The sequence below is a fragment of the Dendrobates tinctorius genome, unplaced genomic scaffold, assembly GCF_039654945.1.
Source record: "Dendrobates tinctorius isolate UK_male_01 unplaced genomic scaffold, ASM3965494v1 ptg000019l, whole genome shotgun sequence".
Classification (NCBI taxonomy): Eukaryota; Metazoa; Chordata; class Amphibia; order Anura; family Dendrobatidae; genus Dendrobates; species Dendrobates tinctorius.
In genome coordinates this window covers 58,274,802-58,300,900 of record NW_027361687.1, presented here as the reverse complement: position 1 = coordinate 58,300,900, position 26,099 = coordinate 58,274,802, and the positions used below count along the sequence as shown (strand labels likewise).

Below are 26,099 nucleotides of genomic sequence, written 5' to 3'. Positions count from 1 at the left end.
TCTAGAAACACACTTGTGGTGATATTAGCAGCACACGTGCATACAGGGTGGTAACTGATGCACACACACAGCAAATACGCATGATATTAGCGCACATCATGGACATGCTCAGTAGGGTGAAATCCGGACTTAGCCTCCAGAGCACAACGCTGCATGGGTATCCCAGTAGACACCGTAGGCTTAGCTGGAGAGCCAGCAGTAACTACACATGCAGCATGAGCTTGGGCATGGCGCTGGGTCCGGATTCTGTGCTGAGCCGTCATCCCAGCAGCCAAGCCTGAATGGGAGACCGCTGCACCAGACAAGGCTTGGGATCTATCCCGTGAAGCAGGAGAATCCTGGTGCCTATCATATGACATCATGGAGAAACATCTTTGAGATATATTTGGTAGCTTCAAGAATTTCCAAGATGATGTACATTAAGGGTATTATAGCACAAGGAATGCCTAGTTCATATTAAGTCTTCAGACCTCCACATTGTCCATGGTGGAAGATAAGGTTCATCTTCACCTTTGAGTCTTGGAATGGATCTTCAGCTCTGTATAAGCTATTCCATCCTTAAAAAAATAAGACAATGAGATTGGTACCACGATATTGTTACCATTCTGATCACTTCTTCTAACCCAAAACAATGAGCCACCACCATCTAATGTGTCCACAATGTTTCTCTCCAAATTAAAAACCTACAACTAACCCACTAATTCTATGTCAGGTCAAAGGCCAATTTGAAGAGGATTTTGATTTTTGATAAATTGACAAATCTTTTCTAGATGTGACTGTTCTTATTTTTTTCCATTAAATTGCAGACCAGAAACTCAGACTAAGCCTAAGCTTTTTGGTAATTTTTTTTGTTTAGCTATTGTGTCTGCAGTGGTCACTCCAAGGGATGGAGTGTCTAAAAACATTTCAACCGTTGTTGATCTAGATGAGAATTACATGGGAAGTTGGAGTCCTCCAAGACCTAACAGACACTTTGAGCTGTGAGGACCGCTATATTAATTAATGGAGCTATTTCTCCAATCCTTTGTGTGCTAATGCTATAGTATCTATCAAGGGCAGGAATCTCTCCTCATATGATGCTGAATTGTGCTACTGACAAAGCCTGGACCTCCTTACTCAAGGACCCCAGAGTAGCTACTTGGTCTTTCTGTACATAGGTCTTGAAACCGCATTAATAAAACAATATTTTACTTACTGATTCAAGTTCGCTGGACTCATATGATTTGTTATCTGGAAGACAAGAACATACCATACATAATACAACTATCAATGGAATTTGTCTGATTTTAGCCTGTCAGTTCTCTTAATCATTTTGTAGGTAAACTGCCGTACCAGAAACAGTTCATGAGTTGGAGTTCCAAAATCTGTAGGCTAGTTTCCAAGAAAACAATCCTTAAACTAATATGCAAATTAAGTGCCCTTCGCACTATGGGTGAGATTGCATAGTTAGGGTAAACTTCCTTTAGCAATTCTGGACAGCAAACTCATCTCTTTAAAAAATTCATTAATGGTCCAGCCATCACTTTTGCCAACATTTCCCCAAACGCGCCGTTTGCAAGAGTATCAGCTCATACACAGAACATCTTTTCTCCTGAAGTTTTCCTTCTCTCTGCTTCGCACATTCGCTAATACAGTGATACGGGATTTCAATTTTCCTTACGTTATTGCTGTCATCATGGGGATTAACTGCACTTCTCTATACCAATTTTAAGCCTCTGCTGTCCACATCAACTAGACAGCCTGGCAGTGCAGGCACAAGCCACATGAGAAGTAGTAAGGTTATGTTCACATGATGCATTTTTTATGTGGCTTCACGACATATTTTTATGCTCGTAAATGGTCCAAAAAAGCAATGGAATACTTATGCAAGGTAATTCAATGACAGTCCTGAAGTGCTGTGCACATGATCAGTAAATTTCTGTCAGTATTCGCAGCATTTTATTTTCTGCAGCATGTCAATTCTTTTTGCGTTTCTGCAGCGTTTTTAACTCATTGACTTCAATTGAGTCAGTCAAAAACACAGGTGTAAAAAGGTTTGTGCATTTGCTGCAGATTTGCTGCCAAAAACGCTGCAAACTGTCAAAGGAAACGATGTCAGAAGGAGGAAGAATGTGTGGGCAGAGAATATGTGTGTGTGTCTGTGTCTATACCCATGCGATGAACAGCCCATAGTGATTGTACTTAGGCGTCGTCTGATGGGACTACTACTCCCATCCGGCGATACACCGGCGATACACTGACAGGAGGTAATTGCTCCCACAGTGTATCACTGAGCTGCCATGAGAGTTCACCGAAGTACATCAGCTGATCATCTCCTCTGCTCTCAGGGCACCGCTGTGTGAGAAACTTTTCACACAGGGGTAGTGCCGTAAGTGAGAGCACCGGAGCTGATGAACTCCAGTGAACTGTCACAGCAGCTCAGTGATTGTCATGCCGTGCTCACCAGGAGGCGGGGCTGCGGTCCCGACGTCATTCTCTCCGGTGTCGCGCCCGCTCCGGGCCCCTCATCGGGTGCACACGCGCGCGCTGCGCTTTCGGGTTTTCGCCTCCTCCATGTCGCGCTCGCAGTGGCGCGTTCCTGTCCTCCAGGCCTCGGGTCGGTTCTCTCTATGGTAAAGGAGGACCTGACCCGGAAGCTGTAGTGGTCTGGTGCTTCTGGCTAGAGGACCTGACCCGGAACCAGTAGTAGTCATGTGCTATATAAGGCGACCTCCCCCTATGGGAGGTGCCTGATTATTGTTGTGCTTCCTGGCTGGGTCTGCTGTGTCCCTGCCTGGCTGTGCACTGTTCTCAGGTCCCCTGTTCTGTCTTGAATTTTATTGTGCTCCTAGCACTCGTTTTGAACTCTCAATTGCTTTTAGCTCAGTAGTGCCTCCAGTATCCAGTACCGTCCTTCAGACATACTCACCCGTGTCTCCTGTGAGCCGTCCCTCTCGGTACCGGCTACCGTGGTACTCGAACACCTGGGCTTGCTCCTAACGGTCCCTGTATAGGGGTCGGTTCCAGCTGGCAGCTCGCCCGGGGCCCCTCGGTGCCATGGTCCAGAGGGTCCACTCCTGGAGTCCTGGCTCTAGACCATCCACACTAACAGTGATACACTGCGGGAGCAGTTGACTCCTGTCAGTGTATCGCCAGCGGCCGTGTAGCGCAGTCACATCTACCAATGTGACTGTTCTACACGTGAGATCACTGTGGGACACTCAGTATTAAGTGGACTATGTTGGGCAGGATAGTATTATATGTTGGTTTTTTATTTTTTGACTGTTTGCAGAAGACAAGGGCGACGAGCATTAAGGCATTCAGTAACTATGGTAAATTTAGATTCAATAAAGGAGTCTGTGTGATTAATTCAAATGTGTCTGTTTTTATGCAATATCACTATGGGGTTAGTAAGGGATAGGTGTCTTATAGATGCCTATCCATTACTAACCTGTGGGCTTGATGTCACCTGACAATTCAATATGAACCCCAATTGCCATCGCTACAGGGCAAGCAGAAAGAGCAAGGCTAAGTGTCAGAATTGGCGCATCTATAAGATGTGCCTTTTTTGGGGCGGCTGAGAGCTGATGTTTTTAGCCTGGGTGGGGCCAATATACATGACTCCGTCTCAAGCTATTAATATCAGCCTGTAGCTGTCTGATATCCTTTGCTGGTTCGATTTTATTGGTGGACCCCATGTCAATTTTTTTCTGGGGTTCACATGTAAAGTAGCAAGTAAAGGCTAAGCAAACAGCTTTTCCAAATATTAACAAATATTAACATCAGACCTCAGCCGTAAGCTTTCCCTCTGCTGTCTATGAAAATTATGCAGGAGCCCACGTAATTTAAAAAAAAAAAATAACAATAAACAGATACTGCGTTTCACACAGCTTTCTGAGAGTTGCTGTTTTGTTAGAGCATATGTAGTTTAATTATGTTAATGTTCCTACATAGGCTGGTGACTGTGTGCATGTGTGTGTGTGTGTGTCTTTATTTAACTCTTTATGTACCGTTTTGTTAATGAGGGTATCTGGTTGACACGTGTTAATTGCTAAAACATTACTATTGTTAGGGTTTGCGGATTGCACCAAATATAAATTATGATAAGGTGCGATCGCAACCCGGGTTCCACCGTGCGGTGATGGAGGAACCGTAGCTAGGAAACAATGGCGGAGCGGAGCTGTGAGCAAGCACCGTAATCACACCGAGTTAAACGTCACTCGGTGTGAACAGAGTGCTATGTACCAGACTCTGCTACTCCACAGAGCAGTACACACACACAGAGCACTCTATACCCTGTAAGATGTCACAGGAGCACAGAAGGAATGACGATAGTTGTGCTCCCTATGACTTCCCCCCACTAAGCTAATGGTTGAGTGACTGAATTTCTCAAGCAGGAGTTCCCACCCTACACTGCCTGTCTAAAAACACTCTCACAGCTAGTAGCAGGACACGTGCACACAGGTGGTAAAGCTTCCACCAACACACCAAACATATGTTATCTTAGCATGCCAACGCGCACACCAGAGGACCTTTTATACGTTCCTCGATTAAGTCCAGTCTGACAGGTATTTGCTCATGGGCCAATCCGGAGCTGGCGCAGGACCTGAGCAGGTGACAACCGACCACCAATGAGAGGTCGTCACCTCACGAGCATGCTCAGTATGGCAAATCCTCGACTTAGTCTCACCGCTGTCTAATATTAGTTACCATAGCTGACCCTGGAGAGGCAGGGATAACAACAATCACAGCCTGAGTCTGAGCGAGACGTTGAGACTAGAGTTGAGCGAAACGGGTCGAAAAATTTCAAAAGTCGCCGACTTTTGGCAAAGTCGGGTTTCATGAAACGAAACTCGACCCTAGGATGAGGTCGGCCACGAGGTCGGCGACTTACGCGCCAAAGTCGCGTTTCAAAAGTTTGTTTTGCGCTCTTTTTCAGCCAATCAGGATCCACGGACACTGTGGGCAACGTGATGACATAGGCAGGGGTCACCACCATCTTTCAGAAGGGCATGCAAGTGATTGGCTTGCTTTGGTGGGCGTCACAGGGGGTATAAAAGGGCGTGCACGCCGACCGCCATCTTACTTCTGCCGATCTCAGTATAGGGAGAGGTTGCTGCTGATTCTGTAGGGAGAGCGTTAGGCAGGGAAGAAGACAAAAAAACTGCTTCTGCTGCTAGCGATTTGGCCTGCACAACACACCAGTCACTGTGTGTGCAGTGCAAGGGGAGGCTATATAGTGGTGTATCGGTGGTGTTGGTTGTTGGGCTGCCTTCTAAGGCTTCCTGACATTCCTGCATTGCTGTTTACCCACTGCTCCGCAAACTGCTTTTTTAAAAGCAATCCCAATTTTTTTTTTTTTGTCCTGCTGAGAAGAAAAAAAAACTGCTTCTGCTGCTAGCAATTTGGCCTGCACAACACACCAGTCACTGTGTGTGCAGTGCAAGGGGAGGCTATATTGTGGTGTATCAGTGGTGTTGGTTGTTGGGCTGCCTTTTAAGGCTTCCTGACAGGCAGGCATTGCTGTTTACCCACTGCTCTGCAACCTGCTTTTTTAAAAGCAATCCAATCTCCCTTATCCTCTAGTCACTTTTGTCACAGCTGTGCCATCGAGCCTGTCACATAGCGCTCAGATATTCATTGGGCCTCACACAATCCAAAAGTGTCCAGTGTCCAAAAGTGTGTGCAGAGATTCAAAATCTTCCTTATCCTCTAGTCACTTTTGTCACAGCTGTGCCATCGAGCCTGTCACATAGCGCTCAGATATTCATTGGGCCTCACACAATCCAAAAGTGTCCAGTGTCCAAAAGTGTGTGCAGAGATTCAAAATCTCCCTTATCCTCTAGTCACTTTTGTCACAGCTGTGCCATCGAGCCTGTCACATAGCGCTCAGATATTCATTGGGCCTCACACAATCCAAAAGTGTCCAGTGTCCAAAAGTGTGTGCAGAGATTCAAAATCTTCCTTATCCTCTAGTCACTTTTGTCACAGCTGTGCCATCGAGCCTGTCACATTGCGCTCAGATATTCATTGGGCCTCACACAATCCAAAAGTGTCCAGTGTCCAAAAGTGTGTGCCGAGATTCAAAATCTCCCTTATCCTCTAGTCACTTTTGTCACAGCTGTGCCATCGGGCCTGTCACATAGCGCTCAGATATTCATTGGGCCTCACACAATCCAAAAGTGTCCAGTGTCCAAAAGTGTGTGCAGAGATTCAAAATCTCCCTTATCCTCTAGTCACTTTTGTCACAGCTGTGCCATCGAGCCTGTCACATAGCGCTCAGATATTCATTGGGCCTCACACAATCCAAAAGTGTCCAGTGTCCAAAAGTGTGTGCAGAGATTCAAAATCTCCCTTATCCTCTAGTCACTTTTGTCACAGCTGTGCCATCGAGCCTGTCACATAGCGCTCAGATATTCATTGGGCCTCACACAATCCAAAAGTGTCCAGTGTCAAAAAGTGTGTGCAGAGATTCAAAATCTCCCTTATCCTCTAGTCACTTTTGTCACAGCTGTGCCATCGAGCCTGTCACATAGCGCTCAGATATTCATTGGGCCTCACACAATCCAAAAGTGTCCAGTGTCCAAAAGTGTGTGCAGAGATTCAAAATCTCCCTTATCCTCTAGTCACTTTGTCACAGCTGTGCCATCGAGCCTGTCACATAGCGCTCAGATATTCATTGGGCCTCACACAATCCAAAAGTGTCCAGTGTCCAAAAGTGTGTGCAGAGATTCAAAATCTCCCTTATCCTCTAGTCACTTTTGTCACAGCTGTGCCATCGAGCCTGTCACATAGCGCTCAGATATTCATTGGGCCTCACACAATCCAAAAGTGTCCAAAAGTGTGTGCAGAGATTCAAAATCTCCCTTATCCTCTAGTCACTTTTGTCACAGCTGTGCCATCGAGCCTGTCACATAGCGCTCAGATATTCATTGGGCCTCACACAATCCAAAAGTGTCCAGTGTCCAAAAGTGTGTGCAGAGATTCAAAATCTCCCTTATCCTCTAGTCACTTTTGTCACAGCTGTGCCATCGAGCCTGTCACATAGCGCTCAGATATTCATTGGGCCTCACACAATCCAAAAGTGTCCAGTGTCCAAAAGTGTGTGCAGAGATTCAAAATCTCCCTTATCCTCTAGTCACTTTTGTCACAGCTGTGCCATCGAGCCTGTCACATAGCGCTCAGATATTCATTGGGCCTCACACAATCCAAAAGTGTCCAGTGTCCAAAAGTGTGTACAGAGATTCAAAATCTCCCTTATCCTCTAGTCACTTTTGTCACAGCTGTGCCATCGAGCCTGTCACATAGCGCTCAGATATTCATTGGGCCTCACACAATCCAAAAGTGTCCAGTGTCCAAAAGTGTGTGCAGAGTTTCAAAATCTCCCTTATCCTCTAGTCACTTTTGTCACAGCTGTGCCATCGAGCCTGTCACATAGCGCTCAGATATTCATTGGGCCTCACACAATGCAAAAGTGTCCAGTGTCCAAAAGTGTGTGCAGAGATTCAAAATCTCCCTTATCCTCTAGTCACTTTTGTCACAGCTGTGCCATCGAGCCTGTCACATAGCGCTCAGATATTCATTGGGCCTCACACAATCCAAAAGTGTCCAGTGTCCAAAAGTGTGTGCAGAGATTCAAAATCTCCCTTATCCTCTAGTCACTTTGTCACAGCTGTGCCATCGAGCCTGTCACATAGCGCTCAGATATTCATTGGGCCTCACACAATCCAAAAGTGTCCAGTGTCCAAAAGTGTGTGCAGAGTTTCAAAATCTCCCTTATCCTCTAGTCACTTTTGTCACAGCTGTGCCATCGAGCCTGTCACATAGCGCTCAGATATTCATTGGGCCTCACACAATCCAAAAGTGTCCAGTGTCCAAAAGTGTGTGCAGAGATTCAAAATCTCCCTTATCCTCTAGTCACTTTTGTCACAGCTGTGCCATCGAGCCTGTCACATAGCGCTCAGATATTCATTGGGCCTCACACAATCCAAAAGTGTCCAGTGTCCAAAAGTGTGTGCAGAGATTCAAAATCTCCCTTATCCTCTAGTCACTTTGTCACAGCTGTGCCATCGAGCCTGTCACATAGCGCTCAGATATTCATTGGGCCTCACACAATCCAAAAGTGTCCAGTGTCCAAAAGTGTGTGCAGAGATTCAAAATCTCCCTTATCCTCTAGTCACTTTTGTCACAGCTGTGCCATCGAGCCTGTCACATAGCGTTCAGATATTCATTGGGCCTCACACAATCCAAAAGTGTCCAGTGTCCAAAAGTGTGTGCAGAGATTCAAAATCTCCCTTATCCTCTAGTCACTTTTGTCACAGCTGTGCCATCGAGCCTGTCACATAGCGCTCAGATATTCATTGGGCCTCACACAATCCAAAAGTGTCCAGTGTCCAAAAGTGTGTGCAGAGATTCAAAATCTCCCTTATCCTCTAGTCACTTTTGTCACAGCTGTGCCATCGAGCCTGTCACATAGCGCTCAGATATTCATTGGGCCTCACACAATCCAAAAGTGTCCAGTGTCCAAAAGTGTGTGCAGAGATTCAAAATCTCCCTTATCCTCTAGTCACTTTTGTCACAGCTGTGCCATCGAGCCTGTCACATAGCGCTCAGATATTCATTGGGCCTCACACAATCCAAAAGTGTCCAGTGTCCAAAAGTGTGTGCAGAGATTCAAAATCTCCCTTATCCTCTGGTCACTTTTGTCACAGCTGTGCCATCGAGCCTGTCACATAGCGCTCAGATATTCATTGGGCCTCACACAATCCAAAAGTGTCCAGTGTCCAAAAGTGTGTGCAGAGATTCAAACTCTCCCTTATCCTCTAGTCACTTTTGTCACAGCTGTGCCATCGAGCCTGTCACATAGCGCTCAGATATTCATTGGGCCTCACACAATCCAAAAGTGTCCAGTGTCCAAAAGTGTGTGCAGAGATTCAAAATCTCCCTTATCCTCTAGTCACTTTTGTCACAGCTGTGCCATCGAGCCTGTCACATAGCGCTCAGATATTCATTGGGCCTCACACAATCCAAAAGTTTCCACTGTCCACAAGTGTGTGCAGAGATTCAAAATCTCCCTTATCCTCTAGTCACTTTTGTCACAGCTGTGCCATCGAGCCTGTCACATAGCGCTCAGATATTCATTGGGCCTCACACAATCCAAAAGTGTCCAGTGTCCAAAAGTGTGTGCAGAGATTCAAAATCTCCCTTATCCTCTAGTCACTTTTGTCACAGCTGTGCCATCGAGCGTGTCACATAGCGCTCAGATATCAGTGGGCCGCACACAATCCACAAGTGTCCACTGTCCACAAGTGTGTGCAGAAATTCTAAAACTCCCCTGTCCTATAGACACCTTGTACCTTGTTTTACATTACTATATAGTTTGTTGGATTTTGTCTACATTTCTACCAAAAACGAGGAAGGCTGGTGGAAGAGGCCGTGGAATTGGGCGGGGGTTGGCAGCTGGTAATGATGGTGTTGGTGGTGGATCTGATGGTAGTGGCAAGAGCAAAATAGGACCGAATGCAGGAGGTGTTGAGCCTGCGTCATCGTCTGGCTACATAAGGCCTCGAACGCTTAGTTTTCTAGGAGTTGGCAAACCGCTTTTAATGCCAGAGCATCAGGAAAAAGTTTTGTCTTACATTGCTGACTCAGCCTCCAGCTCTATCGCCTCCTCTTCTTCAGTTGTAAAAAGTAAAAGCACTGAGTCGTCATTGGAGGCTCATGTTCATGAACCACACCTTTCCTTGTGTCCTTCACCCCAACCAAGATTGAAGGATGACGCAGGCCATACTACTGATTACTCCATGGAGCTGTTTTCACATACCATGCCTGGATTATCAAGTGAAATGGTGAATTACCCAGGCCAAGATGAATCTGACATGGAGTGCACTGATGCACAGCCGCTGATGGATGATTCTGCTGGTACATTCACTCAGAGCACTACATTGTCCTCGCAGTGTACAGAGCCAGATTCTGACCCTGATGAGACTCAGGTGCCCCTTCCCGCACACTATACCACCATACACGGTGACACAGAGGAAGGTGCACATGACATAGAAGAGGAGGTGATGGATGACCCAGTTGTTGACCCAGATTGGCATCCATTGGGGGAAGAGGGTGCTGCTTCCAATAGCTCAGATGAGGAGCATCCACAGCAGACATCGACATCGCAACAGCTGTTATCTGGCAGGCCCGGAGCACTCCAAAGACAGGTTCCAAACATCAAAAGAGTTGCTGGACAGCTTGTCCAGAGGGTCAAAAGATCACAGCGTGCTAGGCCGCAAAATGTCTGCCAAAGTAGGAAGAGTGCAGTGTGGCACTTTTTTGAACAAAATCCTCATGATCAGGCCAAGGTTATCTGTAAGAAGTGCGCAAAGACCTTTAGCCGAGGGAAAAATCTGAAAAATTTGAATACCAGTTGCATGCTTAGACATTTAACCAGCATGCACTTGCAAGCGTGGACACAACACCAAACCTCAAGTGCCACATGTGCAACTGATCACAACGAAGGTAGTCAGCAACGCTACATTGTTTCCCCCACTGTAAGCCCACCGGTTAGCACAGCAGCAAATGTTGAGGTGTCATTGCAAGGCCACAGCAGTCAGGGAATCCCACTGTTATATCAACGAAAGACTGATTCTAGGCCATCAGAAAGAACACCAACTCCATCACCATCATCAACCCTCTCTCAGTCCGCCCTGTCCACCGCTACTTCCACCATATGCAGCTCTCAAGTCCAGCTCACCCTCCCAGACACTATGAGTAGGTCAAGAAAGTACTCAGTCTCTCATCCGCGTACACTGGGTTTGAACGCCCACATTGCCAAACTAATCTCGTTTGAGATGATGCCCTTTCGGTTGGTGGAAAGCACAGCTTTCCGCGAACTCATGGCCTATGCAGTACCACGCTATGACCTACCCAGTCGCCACTTATTCTCTCGCAAAGCCATCCCAGCCCTCCACCATCATGTGAAAGACCGCATTGTCCATGCACTCAAGCAGTCAGTGAGTGGAAAGGTGCACCTCACAACTGATGCATGGTCCAGTCGGCATGGCCAGGGCCGTTACGTGTCCATCACTGCGCACTAGGTTAATGTGGTGGATGCAGGGTCCACAGGGGACAGCGGTGGTGGGACAGTGCTGCCTAGCCCACGGTATAGGAAACAGTTGGCTGTAGGCGTTCGACCCTCCTCCTCCTCCTCCTCCAGAAGCGAAAGCTCGTCCACAGAGCGCAGTCGTACGAGCACTCCATCTGCAGCTGCCACTGTTGCACATGATGTGTCCCCCTATCGAGCAGCTAGTGGAAAGCGTCAGCAGGCTGTGTTGCAGATGATGTGTTTGGGCAACAGACACACCGCCGAGGTGCTGGCCGAGTACTTGAAGCGACAAACTGAGTCATGGCTGGGCAGTGTACATCTTGAGGCAGGCAAGGTAGTTAGTGATAACGGCCGTAATTTTGTGGCAGCCATAGCCCTTTCAAAACTCAGCCATATACCTTGCTTGGCTCACACCTTGAACCTGGTGGTGCAGTGCTTCCTCAAAAATTATCCGGAGTTAACAGCCCTGCTCCAGAAGGTGCGAAGACTGTGCGCGCACATCCGCCGGTCGCCTGTACACTCCGTTCGTATGCAGAAGCTGCAGCGATTGCTCCACCTTCCCAACCACCGCCTCATTATCGACATTGCAACAAGGTGGAACTCCACCCTGCACATGGTGGAGCGGCTGTGCGAGCAGAGGCAGGCCATAATGCATTTGTGGGAGGATACACGGCCAGGCACTTTGAGAGCAGACATGGAGTTGACAGGTGTGCAGTGGTCGAAGCTGAAAGACCTCTGTAAAGTCCTTCAGTGTTTTGAGGAATGCACACGGCTGGTAAGCGCAGACGACGCCATCCTAAGCATGAGCATCCCACTTATGCGTCTGCTCATGCAAACTTTGACGCACCTTAAGGAGCAGGCGTCTGCAGCCAATGTTGATGAGGAGGAAGAGGAGGAGGGAATCCTTGATGACATTCAGCCATTGTCTGCTCAGTGACCTCTCCTGGACGAGGTGGAGGAAGAAGAGGAGGAGGAGGAGGATGATGGGGATGATTACTTAGGGGAGGAGGATGCATCTCGTGGGGCAAGTGAAAATGTTGGCGTGGCAAGGTCTGGTACAGGGTTTGTGCGTGACTGGAGGGATGTGGATTTGCCAGAAAGTGCTCCTCCAACCAGCACTCGCAGTGCATCATTGACACCGGGAACATTGGCCCACATGTCAGATTATGCCTTGCAGATCCTAAAAAGGGACCCACGCATTGCCAAAATGATGAATGATGACGACTACTGGTTGGCCAGCATCCTGGATCCACGCTATAAAGGCAAATTACAAAACATCATGCCACAGGAGAACCTTGACCTAATATTGGCTAATAAACAAGCAACTCTGGTAAATCGGTTGCTTGAGGCATTCCCAGCACACAGCAGCGGTGATGGTTCTCACACGAGCCGTACGGGCCGGGGGCAGCTTGGCAGAGGTGTTCGTGGTGCACACAGCAGAAGTGGCGTTGGAGACAGGGGTTTCATGACAATGTTGTGGACTGATTTTTCAAGTACCGCTCACACAACTGGTAATACTGCATCGATGGAAAGTGACAGGAGACAGCAGTTGTCAACTATGGTTACAAACTACTTTTCCTCCCATATCGATGTTCTCCCACACAGGTCATTCCCCTTTGACTATTGGGCCGCTAAACTGGACACCTGGCCTGAATTGGCACAATATGCCTTACAGGAGCTCGCTTGCCCAGCTGCAAGTGTGCTATCGGAAAGAGTCTTCAGTGCAGCTGGATCAATCCTGACAGAAAAAAGGACCCGTCTGTCAACCCAAAATGTGGATGATCTAACCTTCATTAAAATGAACCACGCATGGGTTTCCAAGGATTTTGTCCCACCTTCCTCTGATGACACATAGGGTGACAGAAAAATGTCTTGCTTTGGTCCACCTCTTCCTGGGACTTGACCTATTTCACCTTTTGCATCAGCTGAATGTCCAACATCAACATATGCCACTTTCTAAAACTCCCTAACTGTGCTGCCTCCCCCCCCATGGCCGGGGTCACCACCTAGCGCACGACACCGTGCGAGTGCCGTTGCCCTGGACAGGTGGGTAGGCCGACTCTTGGGCGCGGGCACTGGTACAGGGTCCTTCATAGTGCAATCAAGTGTCTCTGACGGTGGTGGTGCACACCCGCCGTCAGACACACCGCCGTACTATGAGGGGCCCAGTGCCAGTACCGACGCCCACGAGTGGGCCCCCCTTGCTTGGGCAGGGCCCAAGCATTTGCAATCTTTACCTCTCCCTGCTCCTCCGCTGTGTAGTCTGGGCCGTCAAATCCATACTGTGCCTGACACCGTCTGAGCCTGCCTCCTGAGACATATATTTTGAATGTGTACGCTATCCATACATGTTATCCGGGGAAACGGTACCCTTTCTAACCTTTGTGCAATCACGTGCAATCCATACTGGGCCTAACACCGTCTGAGCCTGCCTCCTGAGACATATATTTTGAATGTGTACGCTATCCATACTTGTTATCCGGGGATATGGCACCCTTTCTAACCTTTGTGCAATCACGGGCAATCCATACTGGGCCTAACACCGTCTGAGCCTGCCTCCTGAGACATATATTTTGAATGTGTACGCTATCCATACATGTTATCCGGGGATACGGTACCCTTTCTAACCTTTGTGCAATCACGTGCAATCCATACTGGGCCTAACACCGTCTGAGCCTGCCTCCTGAGACATATATTTTGAATATGTACGCTATCCATACATGTTATCCGGGGATACGGTACCCTTTCTAACCTTTGTGCAATCACGTGCAATCCATACTGGGCCTAACACCGTCTGAGCCTGCCTCCTGAGACATTTATTTTGAATGTGTACGCTATCCATACATGTTATCCAGGGATACGGTACCCTTTCTAACCTTTGTGCAATCACGTGCAATCCATACTGGGCCTAACACCGTCTGAGCCTGCCTCCTGAGACATATATTTTGAATGTGTACGCTATCCATACATGTTATCCGGGGATACGGTACCCTTTCTAACCTTTGTGCAATCACGTGCAATCCATACTGGGCCTAACACCGTCTGAGCCTGCCTCCTGAGACATATATTTTGAATGTGTACGCTATCCATACATGTTATCCGGGGATACGGTACTCTTTCTAACCTTTGTGCAATCACGTGCAATCCATACTGGGCCTAACACCGTCTGAGCCTGCCTCCTGAGACATATATTTTGAATGTGTACGCTATCCATACATGTTATCTGGGGATACGGTACCCTTTCTCACCTTTGTGCAATCACGTGTAATCCATACTGGGCGTGAGAACGGCTGGCGAGCTGTTAAGCAAGCTACAGCACCTGTGGTTTGCACACGTAAGTTTTTCATTTTTTCAGGAATGACGGTTAGGCCTAATTCCGGAACTGCGGTTGACCTGCACTTACTGGGAAATCATTGTTCGCGGGTAATAATTGTAATCAGTGATCCCCATCACTAACGTTGTTCAGCGGGTTATCCGCACCTGTAAGCGACAAACGCTGGCCTTTTCAGTGTAGCGCACATGCAGCCACGGACATGTAAGGGCATGACACACCAGTTATTGGCCAATCTCATGTGCCAGAGCCTCACGTGTCCCTCTAGTAAGCCGGACTCGGACCGCGGGGCATGACGGAGTCTCGTTCGTTAACGGAATTAAGCTTGCAATGTGTGCATCTGTTCTGTAGCTGGCATGGTTGAGGTTTCCCAGGTGGAGTCGAATTTAACCGTAGGTTCCACTCCTGGTGGTGCCCTTCTGGACATTCCTTTAAGGTTCAGCTTTGCAACCATACTGCCCACGTAAAACAAACACTTTGCCTTCGTGAACGCTGTTTGGAGGGTCATGACTCGTGGGAATAACGCCGCCCAATCAGTTAACCTGCTAGAGAGATCCTTCGTTGCTCCCAAGCATGACATCACACTCCCTAGGAAGAAGGTAATGCCACTGTGGCGACCGTACTCCTGGGGGCGACACAAGTGCACTGATGCCCAGCCACTGCTCGATGAATCTGCTGGTACATTGACCCAGACCACTACATTCCCCTCGCACGCTACACGACCTGAATCTGACCCTGATGAAACTCAGGTTACCCTTCCCATATACAGTTCCATCTTACACGGTGACAAAGAGGAAGCTGCAGATGAAAGTGCAGGTTCGGCCCACCCGCCATCAGACACACCACCGTACTATCAGGGGCCCTGTGCCAGTGCCGTTGCCAACGAGTGGGCCCCCCCTGCTTGCTCAGGATCACAGCACTTGCAAAGTTGAAATACTGTGCAGTGAGATGGAAGATGGGGACGACGAGGAATCCAGACAAGTACAGGGATTCCCTAGCGAGGAGACTTATTTGATTGTTTTCAATGTTGGGACAGCAATTTTTGGGGAGCACTATACTCTGGAGAATGATAGATGGGGCCCACCATACACTGGAACATTCCAAAGGTGGACATCAGACACTGGAGCAGCATTTACAGGGCCCATTATACACTAGAGCATTAGAAATGGGGCCCATTATGTTTGGAGCATTATTTGGGCCCATAAGACAGTGGAGCTTCATCCATGGGGACCAACATATACTGTAGCATTATGTGGAGCTCATCATATACTGTTTCAAACATTATATGGGACCAATGATTCTGTATGGAGAAATAGATGGGCCTCGTCATGAGATGTAAAAAGTGAGGTATTTTTCATTGTACTATACCGCTATTTCTCTGCCGTATCGGAGCATGATGAGTTGTGGTATGTGTTAAAGGGGCGCTCTTTCGCCCAGGGCACATGAAAACCTGCAGCCAGCCCTCCCCCCCCCACAACTTTAGCCAAATAACCCCCATTTTTCAGTGCGTAACTTGTATTATGAAGTTAATTAAGGTTGACAAGCTTAAGTAAGAAGAATTGATGCTTTTGGCATTCAAATGGGCACTGTAGGTGTGTTTCCTGTCCTCCTCTCACTGCCGACTTTTATTCCCCATTGACTTACATTGGGTTTCGTGTTTCGGGACGACCCCGACTTTTCCCTGTAATCGGACGATCTTGCTCGACCCGACTTTTGGAAAAGTCGGGTTTCACGAAACGAAACGCGACCCTAAAAAAAAACAAAAGTCGCTCAACTCTAGTTGAGACTGACGTCTTTGCTGAGGAGCATTTACTGTGGTTGAAACTGAATGGGAGACCGCAGGAGAAGACAAGGCTTGGGATTCATCCTGTGCAGAGGGAGGATCCTGATGCCTAAGAACTATGTCATCAAAAAAGTTAATTTATTCCAGTTTTTCAATGCAAAAAGTGAAACTCATATTACAAATAGAGTCATTACAAACAGAGTAATCACCTCCATGCCATGCCACATTGATGCAGTAATTGATGCAAAAGGAGCCCCGACCAAGTATTGAGTGTAATTACTCTATATAATGTGAGTGTCACTTTTTGATATTCTAATTTTGTGAGAAGCACCTGTGTGTGTGTGCTCAAAAAAATAAATGGAACACTAAAATACCACATCCAACTTTTAATGTTCCCTTTTACTTTTTTATAGCAAATACATATAAACTCATCACTTATATTTTTTTGTGTGTGGGACACAATTGTGAAGTTGAATGAAATTTATTGGTTGTTTTAAATTTTTGTGGAAATTCAAAAACTGAAAAGTGGGCCGTGCAATATTTTTCGGCCCTTTTAACTTAATACTTTGTTGTGCCTCCTTTTGCTGCGATTACAGCTTCAAGTCGCTTGGGGTAAGTCTCCATCAGTTTTGTACATCGAGAGACTGAAATTCTTGCCCATTCTTCCTTGGCAAACAGCTCAAGCTCAGTGAGGTTTGATGGAGATCGTTTGTGAACAGCAGTTTTCAACTCTTTCCACAAATTCTCAATTGGATTCAGGTCTGGACTTTGGCTTGGCCATTCCAACACCTGGCTACGTTTATTTGTGAACCATTCCATTGTAGATTTTGCTTTAAGTTTGGGATCATTGTCTTGTTGGAAGACAAGTCTCCATCCCAGTCTCAGGTCTTTTGCAGACTCCAACAGGTTTTCATCAAGAATGGTCCTGTATTTGGCTCCATCCATCTTCCCATCAATTTTAACCATCTTCCCTGTCCCTGCTGAAGAAAAACAAGCCCAAACCATGATGCTGCCACCACCATTTTTGACAGTGGGGATGGTGTGTTCAGGGTGATGAGCTGTGTTGCCTTTACGCCAAACATATCGTTTGGCATTGTTGCCAAAAAGTTTGATTTTGGTTTCATTTGACCAGAGCACCTTCTTCCACATGTTTGGTGTGTTCCCAGGTGGCTTATTGCAAACTTTAAACAACACTTTTTATGGATATCTTTGAGAAATGGCTTTCTTCTTGCCACTCTTCCATAAAGGCCAGATTTGTGCAGTGTACGACTTATTGTTGTCATATGGAAAGACTGTCCCACCTCAGCTGTAGATCTCTGCAGTTCATCCAGAGTGATCATGGGCCTCTTGGCTGCATCTCTGATCAGTCTTCTCCTTGTTTGAGATGAAAGTTTAGAGGGACGGCCGGGTCTTGGTAGATTTGCAGTGGTATGATACTCATTCCATTTCAATATGATCACTTGCACAATGCTCCTTGGGATGTTTAAAGCTTTGGAAATCATTTTGTATCCAAATCCAGCTTTAAGCTTCTCCACAACAGTATTACGGACCTGCCTGTTGTGTTCCTTGGTCTTCATGATGCTCTCTGTGCTTCAAACAGAACCCTGAGACTATCACAGAGCAGGTGCATTTATACGGAGACTTGATTACACACAGGTGGATTATATTTATCATCATTAGTCATTTAGGACAACATTGGATCATTCAGAGATCCACAATGAACTTCTGGAGTGAGTTTGCTGCACTGAAACTATAGGGGCTAAATAATATTGCACGTCCCACTTTTACAGTTTTTGCATTTCCACAAAAATTTAAAATAACCAATACATTTCGTTCAACTTCACAATTGTGCTCCACTTGTTGTTGATTCTTCACCAAAAATTTACATTTGGTATCTTTATTTTTGAAGCATGATATGTGGGAAAAGGTTGAAAAGTTCCAGGGGGCTGAATACTTTCGCAAGGCACTATATATCCCCACTTACTGTAGCCTAGGAACAGTTTAGCATCAGGTCCCCACTTACTGTTACCTGGGAGAAGTTTAGTACCAGGTACCCTTTTACTGTAGCACAAATAGAAAAAAATGGGCTAAAAAGCCCTAGCCAGCTCAGTAACCACAGCCAGAGCGCGGAACTTCATCTGGACCCAATGATAGTTGATAGTAGACAGAAGAAAATGAGCGTTCCAGCTAATAAAATTGCTTGCTTTATTGAAGAATTAAAATATATTACATCGGCTTTCTCCTCATAAGTGGATGGATGTGCAGTGAGGTACTGAGTCACCAGCTACGCGTTTCGATCCTACATGGATCTTTATCACAGCTGCAAGTTAATGACATATCACAAGCCTTATACCTAATGCTGACCAATGGGAACTGCGACTCATATCACATGCTTTAACCCTGCTGTACTGTTCGGGTCAATATGACCCGAAATGATTTTAGAGACCCTGCAGATTTTTTTTAATGAGGATTTGAAACTAGTGGTTCCTTGACTTCTCCTCATTTGTGGAGCTCTACATTTTTTTTTTGTTTACTTTTTGCTACACGCTGATTGTTACACTTGTACTGTTCGGGTCAATATGACCCGATAGCATTTTATACTGTTCTACAGGTCTCTGATTATTTCTGACTGCAAAAGTTATGTTTTTTTATGTGTACTTCATCTCAAAATGGTGGTGGTTTCACTGTTCTTATCAGTAAGAAAGTCATTATCTAGTCTGTTTGTGAGAGAGGAGAAAGGTTTCATGAAATTTCTAGAGTACTAGTTGATTCTAAAACTGAATGGAAAGAAGAGCTAAAGATAAACTAGCCCCTATTAGAAATGTTTGGAATCAATGGGTAGAGATTCTACCAAAATTGTATAATAGTGGTGAAACTGTAACTGTTGATGAGCAACTGGTGGCATTCCGAGGTAGGTGCCCATTCAGACAATATATACCAAGTAAGCCAGCAAAATATGGCATCAAGATCTGGACACTTTGTGACAGCAAAAGTTCATATGCTCTAAATGTTCAAGTGTATACAGGAAAAACCCCTGATGAAAGACCTGAAAAAAATCAGGGTATGCGTGTTGTTCTCGATTTGACTCATGGACTAAAAGGACAAAATGTCACATGTGACAACTTTTTTACATCCTATCAACTAGGCCAGATGTTGAAGAAAAAACAACTTACCATGCTGGGTACTATGAGAAAAAACAAACCTGAACTACCGCAAGGTATCCTTAGCAAGAGAGAGGTGTACAGTTCTACTTTTTATTTTTCTGGAAATACAACTGTTGTTTCTTATGTTCCAAAAAACAAACAAACAGGTAATTCTAATGAGCACAATGCACCATGACAATGCCGTAAGTGATAGAGAAGACAGAAAGCCTGACATTGTTTTGGATTATAATGCCACAAAGGGAGCAGTTGATACTTTAGACCAAGCAATATCAACATATACATGCAAACGCAAAACCAATCGGTGGCCAATGATTTTATTTTATAACATACTGGACGTTTCTGCATACAATGCATTTGTCTTATGGAGAGAAATCGACCCCGATTGGAACCAGAATAAGCTGCATAAAAGAAGATTATTTCTTGAGGAATTGGGGAAATCCCTGGTGAGGCCATATATTGAGAACAGAAAAGTGACCCCCAGAAGTGATGGAGCAACAGCCATTGTAAAAAGTGTCCAGCATGCTCAAGAAAGAGACTCCACATCCACGGCCTCCACCAGCACAGCTACCAGCAAAAAAAGGAAGAGATGTAGCTTCTGTCCATCTTCCTGTGACAATAAGACTAATCTGACATGTGCTGGATGTTCAAAATATCTGTGTAAAGGACATGTGTCTTATTATTGTGTTCAGTGTAAAAACGCATGAACATGTTCAGTTTTTTCTTTTTTCTTTCCAAAAAGGTTGAAGTTTTTATGATTTTTCATTTGTTGATTTATAAAATTTGTTTTCAAAAAGTTAAATTTCATGTTTAAGTAATGGTAATGTAAAGCTTCTTTGTTATTTGTGTGTAGAATGTCAACAATCGAAGATAATTGCAAAAAGCCTGTGTAACCTTTTTATGAAAAAAAATAAATAATTAAGTTTGAATTTAAATTTTTCATTTGTTTATGATCAACCATGTTCACATACAGTATTTTAATGAAAAAAGTATTCAAATAAAACAATTAGAGTAGCTAAAAATCAAGAATTAATAGGTCGGGTCATATTGACCCGGGAACAGTACAAGTGTATAGCAAATGCGAACAGAACAGCAGGGTTAACAAAAGGTCCTGTGAGCATTGTTTCAATACTCATGCTCTATAAGGACCAATGACGACATTGCCTTCTATCACATGTTCTAATCGAAAGGTCCTATATGCAATTCTCCACATTATTTAGGTTTGCATAATAATAACAGATTAAAATCAAAATAACAAACATACATATATATATAAATGAATAAAAAGTATAGAAATAACCATTAATAGCGATACATAATTTCCATTCATTTGTTTAGACCGTTTGGATATCTAGACCCCAGACAAAAAATCCAAAAAGCCTCCCTTGTGAGAAGACGTCTTTTTCCATCACCACCACGTTTTGAATTTTTAACAAATTCAATTCCTTCAATTGACATGGCCTCTAAGTTGCCATTATGCTGCGCTAAAAAATGTTTAGAAACCATGGAAATGTTGCGTGTATTTAGTGCTATGATTTTCTACATCTCTGATATGCTCCAAGATGCGAGTTTTTTAGTTTTCTTGTTGTGCAGCCTATATAAAATAAATTACATATTTTACAGTGTATTCTATAGACTACATTTTCTGTGTAACAATTAATCAACTGTTTATTATTGTACTCCTGGATATTGCCTGAATCATTAAATGTTTTAGTTTTTTGCGCATATCTGCACATTTTGCATTTATTGAAGCCACATTTGTAAAAACCTGTAGTTTTCAACCAATTTTCAGAGGATGATGCAGACGCAAAAAAACTAGGAGATACAATATCTCCAATAGTAGGAGCCTGTCTGGCAATGACATTGGTACCAGAATGTAATATTTTCGCTAGTATTTCATCCTCATATAAAATTGGTAAGCATTTAAAAAAAATTATTATTTGGGAGGGCGATGTATCTACCATACCAGCTTTTGTGGATTATATTAATTCTTATGCCTTTAATATCAGATACACCTATCCACTGCCCATTTTATGGCCAAACACTCCTCTACAACTGAGTAATTTCTCTCACAAGAAGATAGCTTCCTACTCAGGTAGAGGACAGGATGCTCCTCCCCACGTATCTCCTGGGAAAGGACTGCTCCTATCCCGACATCTGAGGCATCTGTCTGAAGGATAAACTCTCGTTTAAAGTCCGGGGACACCAGAATGGGTTGTTTACACTGCGTTCCAATTTATTATGCAAATTGGATTTAAGTGTCATAAAGATGTAATTTTTTGTTTTTCAAATAAACTCATAGATGGTATTGTGTATCAGGGCTCTTTGGATCACTGAAATCAATCTCAAATTCCTGTGATAATTAGTTTACCAGGTGAGCCCAATTAAAGGAAAACTACTTAAGAATGATGTTCCACATTATTAAGCAGGGCACAGGTTTCAAGGAATTTAGGAAAGAAAAAGGACCTCTCTGCTGCTGAAAAGCATCAAATAGTGCAATGCCTTGGTCAAGAGATGAAAACATTAGATATTTCCCAAAAATTTAAACGTGACCATCGTACTGTTAAGAGATTTGTGGTTGATTGTGAGCACAGACATGTTTGTGCTGATAAAGGCAGAATGAGGAAGGTTTCTGCCAGGCAAGTTCATCGGATTAAGAGAGCAGCTGCTAAAAAGCCATTACAAACCAGCAAACAGATATTTAAAGCTGCTGGTGCCTCTGGAGTCCCTCGAACCTCATGGTGTAGGATCCTTCAAAGGCTTGCTGTGGTGCATAAACCTACTATTCGGCCACCCCTAAAAAGTGTTCACAAGCAGAAATTGTAGCAGTGGGTCCAGACATACATGAAGACTATTTTCCATACAGTCTTGTTTACTGATGAGTGTCGAGCAACCCTGGATGGTCCAGATGGATGGTTGGTGGATGGCCACTATGTCCCAACAAGGCTGCGACTTCAGCAAAGAGGAGGAGGAGTCATGTTTTGGGCCGGAATCATGGGGAAACAGCTGGTAGGGCTCTTTAAGGTTCCTGAAGGTGTGAAAATGACCTCTGCAAAGTACTGTATATAGAGTTTCTGACTGACAGCTGTCTTGCATGGTATAAAAAGCAGAAATGTGCCTTCAGGAGCAAAATCCTCTTCATGCATGACAATGCACCATCTCATGCTGCAAAGAATACCTCTGAGTCATTGACTGCTATAGGCATAAAAGGAGATAAACTCATGGTGTGGCCACCATCTTCCCCTGACCTCAACCCTGTAGAGAACCTTTGGAGTATCATCAAGCAAAAGATCTATGAGGGAGGCAGTTCACATCAAAACAGCAACTCTGGGAGGCTATTCCGACTTCATGCAAAGAAATCCAAGCAGAAACTCTCCAAAAACTCCCAAGTTCAATGGATGCAAGAATTGTGAAGGTGATGTCACAGAAGGGTTCCTATGATAGCATGTAACTTGGCCTGTTAGGATGTTTTGGAGTTAAATAGCTTTTTTGTTCAGTGAATGTGACCTCCTAATGCTGCAAATTCCACTAATGAACATTTTCAGTTCTTTAAAACAGATCAAATGTTTAGAAATTCTACTGTGCCTAATAATTTGGAACAGTGCAATTTGAGTTTTTATTCATTTTGGAGAATATACTGTTATCATTGGGAGATTTCTTCAATAAAATTTGATGTATACTCTAACGGGTGATGACTTTTATTAGACTGACTGTCATTTGTACTGACTATTTAGGAAAATCATAGAAAAATATCATTTGCATAATAATTTGGAACACAGTGTACATAGAGCCCCTTTCATTTCTTGGAAGGCTGACTCTGCCTCTTCGGACCATCTGACCATTACTGATTTTGTCCCTTTTAGAAGATCAGTCAGAGGCGCAGCCATCGTGGCGAAATTTGGGATGATATATATATCCCCACTTACTGTAGCCTAGGAACAGTTTAGTATCAGGTCCCCACTTACTGTTACCTGGAAGAAGTTTAGTATCAGGTACCCTCTTACTGGAGCCTAGGAGCAGTTTAGTACCAGTGTCCCCTCTTACTGTAGCTTAGGTGGAGTTTAGTATTAGGTAAGTGCTGTAGCCCAGGAGAAGTTTAGTGCCTTGTACCCTCTTACAGTAGCCTAGGAGAAGTTTATTATGAGATCACTTGTTATTGTAGCCTAGGAGGAGTTTAGTATCAGGTCCCCACTTACTGTAGCCTATGAGAAATTTAGTATCAGCTCCCCACTTAGTGTAGTCTAGGAGTAGTTTACTTCCAGGTCCCTTCTTACTGTAACGTGGGAAAGTTTAGTACCTTTGTGAGGGAGCGCCAAGGCCATAGTCGTGGCTCAGAGTATGTGCTTTAGCATGCCCTGTTCTCCCATCACATGAAAATACTGTCAACTCTGCAGCATACCTTCTGCTTCACCTTCTGCACCATCAGGGTCCCATTGGGCTGGCTGAAGTTCCACTGCTAGCATTGTTGCACAATAAGAAACAGAATCCATATCAAACTGAAAACGTAGAACGTTACCTTCCTCTTTGCTCAGCACATCCTTATCAGAGACAGCATTTGCATAGGGTTCCAAACAGCTTCCAATCTCCACTTTCCCTGCACTCCTTCCTTGGTCACCCAGTACTTCCCTGGGAAGTACCGCCTCTTGCAATAACACAGCGTCCTCCCTATTCAGATTCTCTGAGCTTAGGGATTCCCTCAGCCGTTTTGCCCCAGATCTGAGGTCATCAGCCCATGCGATGATCTGTCACATGATGAGCGACCTGCATCCCTGTACTGTTCTGGACATCTTCTCCACTTCTACTCCACACTGCTGTCACTGCTGTTGTCTTTTCTGCTGTCTCTGTTGCTCACTACAGGTCCCGGATGGCTGGGCTATCTTCCTTAAACGTTACGGAGTCCATCCGCCCTACACAGGCCCTCTGGCCTTTCTGGGCTCACAGGCCCGACTAGCCTTTCTCAGCTCCCAATCTTCACCCCCTAGATAACAGGAAATTCCCCTAGCTTATCCATGGCTGGCTCATCCTAAGTTAACTATGTACAGGGCTCTTGCTAACGAACAATAGTGTGCCCCATCTAGTGTCTGATTAGGGGTACTATGCTTTCCCTAACTCCACATATATATCAACAATGCTCAAGAACATATAGCAGTAACAAATCAGTATATATAGATTACATACAAACATGTAGCAGAAATAGATACATCAAAATAAACACATTAACTGGGTCGGGCTTAAAGGGTAGGGGCATATAACAGTTTCTGTACCCCCTTACACCCTATCCCCTCTTTCTTTAGCCTAGGAGGAGTTTAGTGCCTGGTCCCGTCTTACTGTAGTCTAGGAGGAGTTTAGTATCAGGTCCTCACTTATTGTCGCCTGGGAGAAGTTTAGTATCAGGTCTCCACTTATTGTCACCTGTGAGAAGTTTAGTATCAGGTCCTCACTTAGTGTCGCCTAGGAGGAGTTTAGTGCCTTGACCCCTCTTACTGTAGACTGGGAGAAGTTTAGTACCAAGTCACCTCTTATTGTAGCCTAGAAGAAGTTTAGTATCAGGTCTCCCTTACTGTAGGCTGGGAGGAGTTTAGTATCAAGTCCTCACTTACTGTTGTCATGGAGAAGTTTAGTATCAGGTCCCCACCTATTGTCACCTAGGAGGACCTTGTCCCCTCTTACTGTAGCCTAGGTGAAGTTTAGTATCAGGTCCCCACTTACTGTTGCCTAGATGGAGTTTAGTATCAGGTCCCTACTTATTGTCTCTAAGGTGAAGTTTAGTACCAGGTCCCCACTTACTGTAGCCTAGGTGGAGTTTAGTGTTAGGCCCCCACTTACTGTACCAGATTCCCTCTTAATATAACCTGGGAGGAGTTTAGCTCCAGGACTTCTCCTTCTATAACCTTGGAGGAGTTTCGGGCCAGGACCTCTCCTTTTACAACCTGGGAGGAGTTTAGTGCAAGGATTTCTCCTTCTATAACCTGTGAGGAGTTTAGTGCCAGGACTCCATATTTCTATGTCCATTGAGATCTAACAAGCTGTAAACATTTATGTAGAAATGGCTGTACAGTGTTAACTTATTTATCACATTGCTAATTAAGACACTAAGAAATACTCACATCTCCTTCGCCTTTGCCTTGTTTCTAGGTGTTTAAAGATGTAATATGAAAAAATTACTGACACCAAGACTAGTCCACACATGACTGATATCACTGTGATCAGCCATATAGATGACACCTTATCTACAAACAACAAAAGGATATTCTTAGAGAATACATTTTCTTCATGGAAATACAAAAGTAGAAATATATAGATAAAAAGACTAAACAGTATATACATGTATATTAGTGATGCGCGAGTGTGCCCACCACTGCTCGGGCTCGCTCATTACTCGCTCGAGTATCATGGATGCTAGAGAACCATGCTCGACTTCCAGCCCCATATGTTTTTCAGCTGTTAGATAGCCAATAAACATGCAGGGATTGCCTGCCATACTCAGTAATGCTGTAGCCATGTTGGCTGTTATGAATGAGTCACCGTAGGAAGCAAAAACAGAAATACTAGCTAAGTCCAGAAAACCAGAGAAGTTGGCAGCTATCGGATTGCAGACCCCTGAACCTATCAACAACAACTAGCAGTAGCCGTGGGGGGTTCCTACGGTGCCCTAGACCCCTCGATCACAGCCGGAGAACTAAATAGCCTAAAGACAGAAAGGGAAATCTAAACTGCCCCAGAGCAGACCCCAAAGCAATAGGCAGCCCC

The 26,099-nt window shown here is 44.9% G+C and overlaps 1 protein-coding gene across 1 annotated transcript in view; it reads right to left on the bottom strand.

Moving 5' to 3' along the window:
* Positions 1-361: 361 nt before the first annotated feature.
* LOC141082974 (uncharacterized) overlaps positions 362-26,099 on the bottom strand; it is a 59,506-nt gene continuing 33,768 nt past the window's right edge. Inside the window, exons 5-7 of the mRNA XM_073567067.1 lie at positions 25,457-25,579; positions 1,196-1,230; positions 362-557 (exon numbers count right to left, since the gene is read on the bottom strand). Coding sequence (XP_073423168.1) covers positions 507-557; positions 1,196-1,230; positions 25,457-25,579 — 209 coding nt within the window. The 3' untranslated portion in view covers positions 362-506. The remainder of the gene's footprint in view (positions 558-1,195; positions 1,231-25,456; positions 25,580-26,099) is intronic.